The sequence below is a fragment of the Lutra lutra genome, chromosome 5 (assembly GCF_902655055.1).
Source record: "Lutra lutra chromosome 5, mLutLut1.2, whole genome shotgun sequence".
Lineage (NCBI taxonomy): Eukaryota > Metazoa > Chordata > Mammalia > Carnivora > Mustelidae > Lutra > Lutra lutra.
In genome coordinates this window covers 77,395,587-77,409,123 of record NC_062282.1, presented here as the reverse complement: position 1 = coordinate 77,409,123, position 13,537 = coordinate 77,395,587, and the positions used below count along the sequence as shown (strand labels likewise).

General features: G+C 51.2%; 1 protein-coding gene across 1 annotated transcript; it reads right to left on the bottom strand.

The window, feature by feature from the left end:
- Nucleotides 1-6,279: 6,279 nt before the first annotated feature.
- On the bottom strand, nt 6,280-10,263 carry EGR1 (early growth response 1). The gene is made up of 2 exons (XM_047731086.1): nt 9,550-10,263; nt 6,280-8,844 (listed from the first exon to the last, which is right to left on the bottom strand). Exons 1-2 carry the CDS (start codon nt 9,851-9,853, stop codon nt 7,517-7,519), a joined length of 1,632 nt encoding a protein of 543 aa, XP_047587042.1. The 5' UTR covers nt 9,854-10,263; the 3' UTR covers nt 6,280-7,516.
- Between the last annotated feature and the right edge of the window lie 3,274 nt (nt 10,264-13,537).

The window sequence follows — 13,537 nt, the reverse complement described above, 5'->3', positions numbered from 1 at the left end:
GAATAAATAAAAATCTTTTTTAAAAAAAAGCATTATTAAAAAATCTAGTTTTATTGAAGTACAAGGGATTTAAAAATAGCCTTATTGAGGTATAATTTATATACCATGAAATTCATCCATTTGTACAACTCAATGACTTTTAGTAAACTTACAGTTGTTCGAACATCACAATCCAGTTTTAGGACATTTCCACCATCTTCAAAATAGCAAGCTGATTTGCAGTCAATACCTCCCCTTACCCCAGGGTCTACTAATTTGTTGCCTCTGTAGATTCACCTTTTCTGGACATTTCATAAAAATGCAATCATACAGTGTGCACCAGACATTTTTAATCATAATGTTTAAATTTTACAGAGTGCACCAAACATTTTATTTCATTTTATTTATTTGACAGAGATCACAAGTAGGCAGAGAGGCAGGCAGGGGCGGGGGTTGGGGGGTGGAAAGCAGGCTCCCCGCTGAGCAGAGAGCCCAATGAGGAACTCGATCCCAGGACCCTGAAATCATGACCTGAGGCGAAGGCAGAGGCTTAACCCACTGAGCCACCCAGGCGCTCCATGCACCAAACATTTTTAATCATAATGTTTTTGAGGTTTATCTATGTTAAAGCACACATATTGCAGAATGGTATTTCATTGTTTGGATATTCCATATCTTGTTTATCCATTCACTGGTAGAATATGCATGTGGATCGTTTCCACTTTGGGGCTATTATGAATAATGTTGCTATGAACATTCATATTCATATCTTTGTACAAACGTGCTTTCATTTGTCCTGAGGACATACCCAGGAATGGAATTGCTGGGTCATACGGTGAACGTATGTTTAACTTTATAAGAAACAACTGGGGCACCTGGGTGGCTCAGTCATTAAGTGCCTGCCTTCAGCTCAGGTCATGATCCCAGGGGTCCTGGGATTGAGCCCCCCATAGGGCTCCCTGCTCTGTGGGAAGCCTGCTTCTCTCTCTCCCATTCCCCCTGCTGAAAATGAAACAACTAAACTATTTCCTAAAGTGGTACCTTTTTTACATGTCCACCAGCAAGGTATCAGGGTTCCAATTTTTCCATTTTCTCACCAACACTTGTTATTGCCTGTCTGGAAGGATAACTGTTAAGGATAATTTTCTAAAATAAGTAAAGCCATCTCTCCTCACCCCAACCCCGACATATACGCAGGCAGGCAAAAGTGCCAGATTATCACAGCTGAGACCACAGAGCCTCAGCTGTCCTCTCCACTCTCAGGCTGCTCTGCAGTTCCCTGGGCCCAAAGAAGAGAGAGAGAAGCTGTAGTTACAACATTACCTCAGAACTGAGGCGCCTGGGTGGCTCAGTTGGTTAAGCATCTGCCTTTGACTCTGCCTTTGGCTTAGGTCATGATCCCCAGGTCCTGGAATGGAGTCCCAAGTGGGCTCCCTGCTCAGTAGGGAGTCTGCTTCTCCCTCTCCCTCTGCCTCTCCCCTGGCCTGTGTACGCACTCTCTCTCAAATAAATAAATCAAATCTTAAAAACAAAAAGGAAACAAAAACAAAACAGAAAAATAAAACATTACCTCAGAACTGAGAGGTGGGAATTCAGAAGAGTAAGTTTTTTTGGACAACTAGTGAGTGAGTGGGGCCTGTGTTCCAGCAAACCCATCCAGGGAAGAGCCCACAGGAGACAGAGATAACGTGGACAGATAACTTCTCAGGACAAGTATCCCAGGGCAGGCTCTCACACCATCTGAGCTTAGCCCCTTCCTCTGAGGTCGAAGTGCCTCATCAGTATGTAGCCCACCCATTACCGGGTACCTTAGAAAAGTATCACCAAGGACTCATGTACATTTGCCAAGTTGAATAAGTAACAATAGTTTACCTTGCTTAGCCTTAGATGTCTCGTTACCAGGAAGGTATAAACAAGTGGGAGGGAGTTTGAAATAGGGCAATAAAAATAATGAAGGGACTGGCTCTGTTTATGTGAGGGAAAATTAGTATATGTGCTGCTGAAGCGAGCACAATGTGAGGAAAAATTAAATGAAGCAGATCTCTTAAGAGGCTGGGCCCTAACTGTGTGAATGTGGGGGAAGATGGGTGATTATTGTTTCTAGCAAGAGGGAGGTGAGTAAATGGGGACATGGTGGGAAAATAGGGCCCAGAATGGGAGGGTGCCCTTTGGAGCATATGGGAACACATCCAGAGGAAGACTTGTTCTCAGATGTTCATAGCAGCTTTATTTATAATAATCCCAAAGGAAATGAACCCCAACATCCATCCACAAGTGAAAGGGTGAACAAATTGTGCTATAGCCATAGGGTGAAATACTCCTCAGAAATAAAAAGGAGAAAAAAAAAAAAGAACCAGACCAAAAGGAGTACATATTGAAGTATTAAATTTATATGAAACTCCAGAAAGCAGAAAGTGCAAACTGATCTATACAGCGAGAAAAAGCAGATCAGTGGTTGCCCCAAGGACAGGAACGGAAGGAAAGCAAAAGGGTACAAGGAAAGTTTGGGCAGGGACGGATATGTTTATTACCTTAATTGTGGTCACAGTTTTACCTGTGAACACATATATCAAGACTCATCAAATTGTACAGTTTATTCTGTATCAATTGCCCCTCAGTAAAGGTATAATAATAATAATAAACAACCTAAGCACTGAGGAGAATGGGCTGGAGAGATCTCCTGAAAAGAGAGATGAAATAGATTTTCTTGCAAATGAGGAGCCAAGCTGCTGATTTGACCTCAGAGAACTTCTCCAGTAAGCTTTGCCTCATAAGGCTTTCCTAGGTTCTGGTAATGGAAAAAGGAGATGGGAAGAAAAATCACTACAGTAGAGATCTAGATTTACTATTTGGGTGCAAAAATCTTATTAGCACCTGGAGGCTTACATGTAAAATGTTGAAACCTTACTTGCTCAACACCTGATCCTTTTAGACTTTGCCTCATTTCCCTTAGGACCACCGAGATATCACTCTGCTCAGTCTTCCCCTCTCAAACTACACCAAGTGTGGCTGAACCAAGAAAAAGAGCAGGAATGGGGAGAGAAGAGGACATTGCAGAAACTACCTCTGATCCTATAGTACCCATTCCTGACTCCATTTCTTCCTGGGTTGGAGGTTCCAAGAAGGGGGAGGTAGAAAGAAGTACACTTTAGGGGTGTCTGGGTGGGTTGAGCCTCTGCCTTCGGCTCGGGTTGTGATCTTCTGATGGGGGTCCTGGGGGCCCCAAGCGGGCCTCTCTGCTCGGTGGGGAGCCTACTTCCCCCTCTCTCTCTGCCTGCCTCTCTGCCTATTTGTGATCTCTGTCAAATAAATAAATAAAATCTTTGGGGGGAAATAAAAAAGAAGCACACCTTAAACCCAGCCTGACAACCAGGCTAAGCTATGTCTTTCTGAGTGCTTAGAATCTTTCCAAAAAGATGAGGCTCAACATTCTTAAAATTCTAGAGAGAAGAGTATCTCTCAGGTACTAGGAAGAAAGGTCAAGGGTCCTTAAAACCTGCTTCATCTTTTTCTTCAGAATCTAATCCTAGCTTTGGCTGGCCGGATTTCCCTACCCCCTTGGCTCTCCCACCGCACTCCCCTCTGTCCTCCACGTCCCTGAGGCCCTGGACAATGCCCCCAGGTAACAGTCAATTGTTCAACACTATCTGGGTCCCTTCCTAAACCTCAGCCTTGATGATGATAGAGCTTTTAACAGCACTGCCCTATGCCCTTGGTTTTAGATTACCCTCACAGGAGCAGGAGTTAAAATGAACACTTTTTTTTTTTTTAATACTATAGGATCGTAAAATGGGACAATTTTTGAGTCTTGCTCTATTTCAGATGTGCGGAGAAACTTGAGTTTCTAGTGGCAGAATCCAAAGGAACCCCGGTGACAGGACTAATAAATATTAGCTAGCAATCTTGGCAGAATTTCTCAACAAGCCATCTGCATCAGAATTGCTGGGAGTGGTTGTTAAGAAGACCAGTTCCAGGTCCCCATCCCAGACCTCAAGAATAAGATGCCCTAGGAAGGGGGCCTGGGAATCTGATTCTGATGCATCGTAATAATAACATAGAGATTTTCTGCTTTAGAGGAACAGAATCTTTTTGCCCCTTCTTTCATACTTTATTCTTGCCATGTTCTCCCTCCCCCGCGCACCCCCTTCCCCACTGCCCGCCTTGGTAGTCTGTGGTGAGGAATTATTAAGAATGTGTAACAGGCACGGACTTGTGTTTCTGGGCCCAGAGTGAGATGGGAAGGGGTAGGTGGGGCTGGGAAAAGGTGTGTCAATACAAATATTGTCTCATCAGGACTGGCAATTTTGCCAGGATCTCACAGGGATGTGCCCTTAGCTATGGAAGGTGGTTTGGTTCCTCCTGTTCCAGGCTGAGGAGTCTGATATCATGGGAAAGGACAGAGACCAACAGGGTTGGTAGTTGAAGGCTAGAAAGGAAAAGAAAAAATTGGGCTAATGCTAGGAGATTGCTGGAATTGCCCTGGCTCCAGAAGCATTTCCCATGGGTAACCTGGGAGACCCTCAGAGGGAGAAGGAGTGGAGTGGGTTAGACGTCAACCCCACACAAAGCCTGATAGCCATACTGGGTATAGAAGATACTTCCCTGTCCTTGACTGGGAGGATCAGACGTTGAGAGAGGAGCCAAGGCTTGGGAATTCCAGAACATCAAGTCTATTGCACCCAAATGACCAATGGATGGTAGTGTCAGAGCAATTCATGAAAGGCTCAAATCAGGGTTGAAGGTAGTGCTTGCATTCAATAGCCTATCCATTCACCCTCCCAGGCAGTCACCAACACCCTCCCTGGCTCACAGACAAAGCAAGTCAATTGAGCTGACTCCTACTTACCCTTCCCAATTCAGTTTTTCCACTTTTCCTAAACTTTTAAGCGGGTTGGGTGTCCTTGTCCATCTCTCATAGAGTCCTACACTTGTCCACATTATATAACATAACACCATGTTACAATTTTTGGCTTATGTCTCTGTCTCCTCAACCAACATCTGCATTGTTGTGACCAGCTCAAGGCCTCTCACAGAGCAGACAGATGCTAATAAGCCCCTCTGAATTGCTCCAGCCATGAGTATGCACCATCAGGGTGCTGGGGCTGGGGAACCTAGCACCTCAGGCCTCCTACACAATGGGGACAAACTTGGTCTGGATGGGAACCTTAAATACCAAGCCAACCTCCTGCCCACTCTGCCCTGTATTCCTGGAAGCTGCCAAGGATCACAGCTCCAGCTGGCACGCAATGAGATTTCTTCCTGGAAGGATTCTTGGCTTGAGAACTGGCCCTCACCTCTTCTAGGGTTCTTCGACACCCTCAGGTTTCTGGGGCCATGGAAGATGGGGAGGAGAGGCTGAGTCAGCTCTAGCCTTGTTACTATTTCCCAAAGCTCTTGTGCCCATCCTTCATCTCCCCTAAGTGTATATAGCAGGGATTCCCAAGAACATGGCTTTCTCCAGCCCTGGGTAGAGAAGGAGGGGCAGGGCCAGCCAAACATTTGGGGCTAAGAGAATAGCACTGGCCCTGGGCACTCCTGTTCCACTTCTGCCTCTGGCCTTCTTTAGCTTTAATTAACCGAGATAAGGCTGCAATCCACCCTGATGGAGGCCCAGTATCAAGAAGAGACCCAGACACAGTTCTCAAAGAATTCACTCAAGTGACACACAGCAGGCATGACTCTGAATGGGGGTGCCTGGTTGGCTCAGTCAGTAGAGCATGTGACTCTTGGATCTTCTGGTTGTGAGTTCAAGCCCCATATTGGGTACAGAGATCACTTAAAAATAAGATCTTAAAAAATAAATTTAAAAAAAAAAAGGAATTTCCCTTTCTCAGTAAAAGCCCTTCAAAGCCTTCAATAAAGATGGAAAAAGCGGGGTCCTGCGGGCACAGTCGGCAAAGCAACTGAATGTCCATTTCAGCTTAGGTCCTGACCTCCCATGGTGAGATGGAGCCCCAACTCAAATCGTGGCTCCAGCCCCACGTGGAGCCTCCCAGGGGGCTCTGCTTAAGACTCACCTTCCCTGGGGTGCCTGGGTGGCTCAGTCGTTAACCTGGGGCCCTGAGCCCAGCATCGCATCGGGCTCCGCTCAGCGGGAAGCCTGCTTCTCCCTTTCTTACTCCCCACCCACCTTGTGCTTCCTCTGAGTCTCTGTCAAATAAATAAATAAAATCTTTAAAAAAACTCTTTCCCTGCCCCTCCCCCCACGCTCTCTCTTCTTCCTTGCTCAATAAATAAATTTAAAAAAAAAGAGCAAAAGGGCCCCCACCCCAACCCAGGAAACACGCACCCAACCGCAGCTATTTTATTTTCCTTTTAATTTTTCTGAAGGATATACACCACATATCCCATGGGCAATAAAGCGCATTCAATGTGTTTATAAGCCAGTCACTTTGTTTAAGCAAACACAAGTACAAAGTAAAATAAAACCACAAAATAATGAACTGCATGTTCATAACATACAAAAATCGCCGCCTACTCAGTAGGTAACTACAACATTCCAACTCCTGAATATATTTATAAATTTACATCTTCAGTTAAAAAAATAGACTTTTGAGAGTTCAGATTTTGTTTTAGATTTTGTTTTCTTACATTCTGGAGGACCGAGGCTTAGCTCAGCCCTCTTCCTTATTTTGCTCCCAAAGCCTCCCCCGAATCATCACTCCCTGCCCCCCTTAAGGCTAGAGGTAAGCACATCCCTCACAATTGCACATGTCAGGCTGTCAGCAAGGCGCATCACACAAAAGGCACCAAGACGTGAAACTTTTTAAACCAAAAGGACGAAAAGGAAGGAACACTTTCAAAAAAAGGAAGAAAAACCAAACCATATTTTGTCATATGTGAGAGTACAGTCGGGCAATATTTACAAAAAGGTTAACGGAACGTCACTCTGACACATGCTCTGATTAATACCAAGGACTGCTGTTTCAAAAAAAGCTTCAAACTTAATCGTCACAGCATCATCACAAAATAAAGGATCACCGTTGGTTTGCTTGGCTTTTCTTCCCCCCCGCCCCCCAAAGTGAGGACCTAACTCCAAATAATACAATAGAATATGCAAATTATCTTCACATCAAGAGTACCCCAAGAAAAACAAAATCCATGGCACAGACACTGTACAAGGATGCAGGGCTGGGCTCTGAGAGGCCCAAACCCCATTTTTGCCAACTTGATTTTCTAGCATTGAAGGGAGCAGGGGGTCAGGCATACGATGGAGATGATACTGAAATGATATATCCAAAATCCATGCAAATCAAGTTCTTTGGATAGAGGTGAAGAACTTGGACATGGCTGTTTCAGGCAGCTGAAGTCAAAGGGCGTAGGAAGTGGGGAGGAAGGACCACTGGGCAGAAAGGACTGCAGGCCAACAGACCTTCCATGCCAACCTTGGGGTGGGGTAGAGGGGGAGGATTTGGCTCTGAGAACCTCCATTTCACTTAAGAGGAACCCCTTCCTGTGGCCATCTCCTCCTCCTGGCCGTTAAGGTTAAGTCTCTTGTGTTTCTTTTTCTCCCCTTTCCCTTCTTTCCCCTTTCCCTTTAGCAAATTTCAATTGTCCTGGGAGAAAAGGTTGTCGTCATGTCCGAAAGCCCTGTGGAGGCGCTGAAGGAGTTGGTGACAGCTGAGGAAGGGAAGCTGCTGACTTGGGCCGGGAAAGCAGGGGGAACAGAGGAGTATGTGGTGGCCACGGAGGGTGAGGGGAAGCCGCTGTGCACAGGGGATGGGTAGGTTGATGACCCGGGAGAGGAGTAGGAGGTGGGCACAGGGGATGGATATGAGGTGGTGGCTGGGGATGGGTAAGAGGTAGTAACTGGGGATGTGTAGGAGGTAGCCACCTGGGAGGGGTAGGAAGAGAGGGAGGTGGCGGCAGAAGAGGCCACAACACCTTTGTCTGCTTTTTTGTCCTTCTGCCTTAAGTGGATCTTGGTATGCCTCTTGCGTTCATCGCTCCTGGCAAACTTTCTCCCACAGATGTCGCAGGCGAAGGGCTTCTCGCCTGTGTGGGTGCGGATGTGGGTGGTGAGATGGTCACTGCGGCTAAAGTTGCGCATGCAGATGCGACACTGGAAGGGCTTCTGGCCGGTATGGATGCGAATGTGGCGGGTGAGCTCATCAGAGCGGGAGAAACGGCGGTCACAGGACTCCACCGGGCACGCATACGGGCGTTCATGAGGGGGCGTCTTGCTGGGCCGGTTGGGGTACTTGCGCATGCGGCTGGGTTTGATGAGCTGGGACTGGTAGGTGGTGTTGAGGGCCTTCAAGTCCTGGGAGCCCGACTGTGTGGCAAAGGCCTTGATGGTAGACAGTGGAGTGAGTGAAGGCTGTTGGGTACGGCTCTCCAGGCCCTGGAAGGGCTTCTGGTCTGGGGTGCCCAGACCCAGGTCCCCCTGCTGTTGTGGAAACAGATAGTCAGGGATCATGGGGACTTGGAAGCCACCCTTGGCAGCAGGGTAGGCCGGAGGCGGGTACTGGAGCGAAGTGCCCGCAGAGCCGGGAAAGGCCTGGCTTTGTGGCTCAGGGAAGATGTCAGTGTTAGGTGTGGGGAACGTTGGTGCCGCTGAGTAAATGGGGCTGCTGTCACTGGACTGGACTGCACAACTCAGGGGTGGGCTCTGAGAGGCGGAGGAGGAGGAGGACGCTGCCGGAGATGATGCTGAAGATGAGGTGGCCGGTGGGTTGGTCATGCTCACGAGGCCGCTGACCAGGCTGAAGAGGGGCTCGGGCCACAAGGTGTTGCCACTGTTGGGTGCAGGCTCCAGAGAGAAGCGGCCAGTATAGGTGATGGGGGGCAGCCGGGTGGTTTGGCTGGGGTAACTTGTCTCCACCAGAACCTTCTCGTTATTCAGAGAGATATCAGGAAAAGACTCTGGCAGGAAAGAGAGAAGGGGGAGGCCTGGTTACTGGAGAGCAATCACTGGAGGACGAGAAGGACCAGAGCTGCCAGGCAAGAGGTTGGGCTGGCTACCATTGACTCCTGAGCTGGTTAATAATTGATAGCAGCAGATTGCAATGTTCCTGGACCCGCTCCAGCGGCAGAGCCCATTTCAACAACAGCTGACGCAAATACGGAGAATCCCCCTCCACTGCAGCTCCCAGCTCTCTGCAGCGGCAGCTGCGCCACGGAGGGATTCCCGCCAGCACCCCTTTCGCCGCGGCTAGTGCGCGCCCCCTACCCCCAGCTGCCTGGACATCCCTGGGCATGGATCGCGGCCCTTCCTTGGGGACAGGCGGCTGGCAAAGCAAGCCTGTCTGGAGAAAGGGGGGCGCAGCTCTGCTTTTCAAAACAAGCCCTCCCCCCTCTCCACCCACCCACGCAGCCCGAGCTCTCCATCCAAAACAGAAGCTAGCTCCTCTGCGCACCGCTAGGGACCAGGCGGGTGAGGGTGAGGGTGGATGTCCCCAGGCATCCCTCTAACACATGACCCTGAGGAAGGGAAGGGAAATCCCACTTGCATCCCTAAGGTCCAGAACACTGCTGCTGCGGTGAAGAGGGCGCTGCAAGGCGGTGGGGAAGGACTGCTCGCCAGGATGGTGGCGAAGGGGCTAATCCTCGGCGTAGGCCACCGCTTACCTGCGGTCAGGTGCTCGTAGGGTTGCTCGCCCGCCTCCCCCTGAGGGTTGAAGGCGCCGCTGCTGCTACCGCTGCTGCCGCCCCCTCCACCTCCACTGCCCCCGCTGCTGCTGCTGCTGCTGTTACCGCCGCTGCCCTCCGAGGCCCCGGCGGTACCGAGGAACTGGGGAGCCCCGTTGCTCAGCAGCATCATCTCCTCCAGCTTGGGGTAGTTGTCCATGGTGGGTGAGTGAGGAAAGGAGCCGAACGGGTCGGAGATCTGCAGCGGGGACATCAGCTGCATCTCGGCCTTGGCTGCGGCCATCCCGGACGGGCGGGCTGGAGAGCTGGTGTTGGGGCAGGCGGGCGCAGCCCGGAGCCGTGGCTGCGGGGGACACACTCTCGGGGGGCCTGGCCGGGTCACATGCGGGACGCGGGGGACACTGTGGCGAGAGCAGGTGGGGCCTCCAGGCTCGCCCTCGCCGCGGGCCGGTGTGGACGCTGCGCTGCTACCGAGGCTGGGGCAGGGGCCGGTCCTGCGGCGGCGGAAGCTGGCGGCGACGGTAGCTGGCGGCGGCGGCGGCTCCCCAAGTTGTGCGCGCTGGGATCTCTCGCGACTCCCCGGATCCGCCTCTATTTGAAGGGTCTGGAACGCCACCGGCCAGCCTCCATCGTGACGTACATGGCCATATATGGGAAGCAGGAAGCCCTAATATGGCAAGACCGGCCGGGAGGACCCGGAGTGACGTGAAGCCCCCTATCCCAGAGCCGTGGGCACCGCCGTCCAGCACTCTGGCCCCCGAGCCGACTCCCGCACCCTGGGCGCCCAGGCCTCGAGAGAGCTTAGGACCCAAGCCTCAGCTGAGGACTCCCGGACCCAGGCTGCTCCGGAGTTCCCAGCGTTACCCCCGCCTCTTCCCTCCTCCTTCCTCCCTCCTCCCGGAGCCGGAAGCGGCCGGGCCATATCAGGCCGTTCCAAATAAGGTGCTGCCCAAATAAGGGTTGTTCCGGCGGGGGATCCTTCCTGCTCCTTATATGGCATTTCCGGGTCGTTGCTTGCTGCTCCCTGGCACCCTCCCACCTCCCTGGTTCCAAGCCGGGAGCCCGAACGTGCGCAAGAGCTGGGGACGCCCAGGTGGAGGTCTCGGGGCGCGTAGAGCTAGGCGCACCGCGGCTCAAGCGGCTCCCCGGCGAGGACTGGACTGGGGAAGCCCGGGCCCGGGGCGGGGGCGAGGGCGAGTCAGGCCAGGGTTCTGCCACCGTCATCCAGGGCCCTCCCGCCCCGCTCTGGGACCGTGGGAGCCGGGCGGGAGCTAAGGGGAGGAGTGACTGGGCTGGCCGGGGCAGAGGCCGCCCAGGAGAGGCGGAGCGTTGACCCTCCGGCCTTGACCAACGACACTATGGCTTTCCAGATGTCTTTGGGGAAACTGAGGCTAGGAAATAATCGCTAGATCATCCCCAACGTCCCTTTGCGTTGTGGTGGGCCACCTGCTTCTCAACCAGGAGCTGGTGGTCCTTGTGGTGGTGGGAGATTTTCCCACCTTTATCCAGAACAAATGGAGGTGGGGCGGGCAGTGCGGCAGTCTTAAAAGGGGGCTTCCTTATGGGCTGTCTGCAGACCCCGAGGCTGGCACAGAGAGGACCTGCTTAGCGGCCTGGTGCTGCCCCCTGGAGGTCCCCTCTCCAGCTCGGTTCCCCGCACCCCGGGCCGAGTGGGCTCTTCCGCCGCCTTCCTGCTCCCCCTCCCTGCTCCTGTGCTGGGCTCGGAGCCAGGGAGGGGGAGCCTTAGACGCAGTGAACACGAACTGAGCAGGCGCCGCAGCCTGGGCTCTCCCTGCAGTCCCTGGGGAGCCGCCACCGCCGAGGCGCCCAGACTCTGGGCGGGATAACACTCCCTCCCAGAGCCAGGCTAAGGGCGGTGGTGGAGGGGGGCCGGGGGGTGTAGGCGGGAACGATTTCTGCAGGTCTCCTGGGAGCCGGACGTGAACGGGGAAGCCCTTTCGGTGCCATTACCACCCCCAGCATTCAAGTGCGCACCCCAAAGTAAATAGGGATTCCGAGAGAGGAAGGTTCTTGCTCTAGCTCTTAATCCAGGGGAGGTGCTGTTTTTCTGAATTTAAAAATAAAGCAGAAAGTATGTATGTGAAAGGAGGGTGCTGAGGACACAGGACAGAAGGGGGCGGGGCTGGGGTCTCTGAACCCAAATAGGTCGGAGTCAGGGGGGTTAATTGAAGGGGGGGCATAGCTCTCTGGGGCTTCATCCGCCTATATCTCTTACACACACACACACACACACACACACACACACACACACACACACACACACACACACTTTCTGATAAAAATCTAAGGAATCCCGCAATGAACCCTGTCTCTGTGCTCTGAGTTCCCCAACCCAAAATCCTAGGGGGAATGGGGGGCCCACTCCCACCCTCTACCGGTGTTTTTCATTAGGGGCATGAGTGATGCACCTCTCTGAGGCCTCCTGCTAGTCAGGATCAGATGGTCTTGTGTCTCAATGCCCATTTTGCCACTCCCTGGTGGGGTACCTTGGCCAGGCTTTTCAAATCTCTCTTTCTTCAACTGTAAAATGGAGCTAATGTTAATGATACCCACGTGGAAGGATTGTTTGTGAAAAAACTGAAACTTACAGGGACTGAGTCTCTGAAGTCCCAAAGCACAGTGCCTGCCTTGCGGTTGCTATTCAATAAACAGTGGCTATTGTTATTTTCAGGGGCTTTTGACCCTTGGGGTCACCCACAATTCACCCACCAATCTTCAGCCTCTGAACAAACTCCAGTGACCCTTTTCAGAAAAGTTGTACAGAGAGGGAGAAACATTCCAATTCTAACACAGGGGACATTGTCCCGAAGAGCTAATCTGAATCTTTCTTGCTGCGGTAGAACATCATTTCCCAGAGCAGAATTTTTCAACCTTGCTGATATAACAGAGTCACCTGTGGAACTCTGAAAAAAAAAAAAAAATGTTTTAACCTTAGAACAACTGAGTCACAATTTTTCTGAGCTTGTGAGTGCCAGAACTGAGTCAGTTCCTCATCCTAGGATCTTCCTTCTGTCCCTGGGCTGCTGTCCAGACCCCAAGAGCACATCTCCCAAACCCAGCCGGAGCAAAACAATTCCCCTATGATTCTAATGCGCAAGATGACCTACGGTATCTTCAGATCCTTGCTGAAGGTGGACACTGGAAATCCTTATAGTCTGCATCTTTTGTTTTGCACATGCAATAGCAATTCCCCTTTCTTTTTTTTTTTTTAAGATTTTATTTATTTATTTGACAGAGAGAGAGTGATCACAAGTAGGCAGCGCAGGCAAAGAGATATGGGGGAGCAGGCTCCCTGCTGAGCAGAGAGCCCGATGTGGGGCTCCATCCCAGGACCCTGAGATCATGACCTGAGCTGAAGGCAGAGGCTTAACCCACTGAGCCACCCAGGTGCCCCTAGCAATTCCCCTTTCTTTTCACAATAGCTCCTAGCTAGTAATTTCCTTTGGAAAACCAATCCAGTCTATGCGGTTGGAGGTAGATAACCCCATCCCAGATCTAGGAGTGGGTATGTCACCCATACCTAGCCATCCATCTAGGATGCTCCAGTGGTTGAGTCAAGATGGACACATGAGGGACGCCTGGGTGGCTCAGTTGGTTAAGCCGCTGCCTTCGGCTCAGGTCGTGATCCCGGAGTCCTGGGATGGAGTCCCACATCGGGCTCCTTGTTCTGTGGGGAGCCTGCTTCTCCCTCTGCCTCTGCCTGCCGCTCTGTCTGCCTGTGCTCGCTCTCTCTCTCTCTGACAAATAAATAAATAAATAAATAAATAAATAAATAAATAAATAAAATAAAAAAAAAAAGATGGACACATGACACAAACCAGGCCAGTGAGAAGCACCTCCAGGATTTTTTCTGGAACCCTTGAAAAAGTTCCCTCCCTAGTGGTACTAAGCCAATGGAAAGTAAGCCTGGAGGTCATCTTGCCATGAGGACTGGAAAGACTTACCT

What these genes read in the sequence shown, in the direction of transcription:
- EGR1 (XM_047731086.1), bottom strand. Translation starts at nt 9,853, where the DNA reads ATGGCCGCAGCCAAGGCCGAGATGCAGCTGATGTCCCCGCTGCAGATC. An exon ending in CTACGAGCACCTGACCGCAG is followed by an intron (nt 8,845 to 9,549) that starts GTAAGCGGTGGC and finishes CTTTCCTGCCAG; the next exon opens with AGTCTTTTCCTGATATCTCT.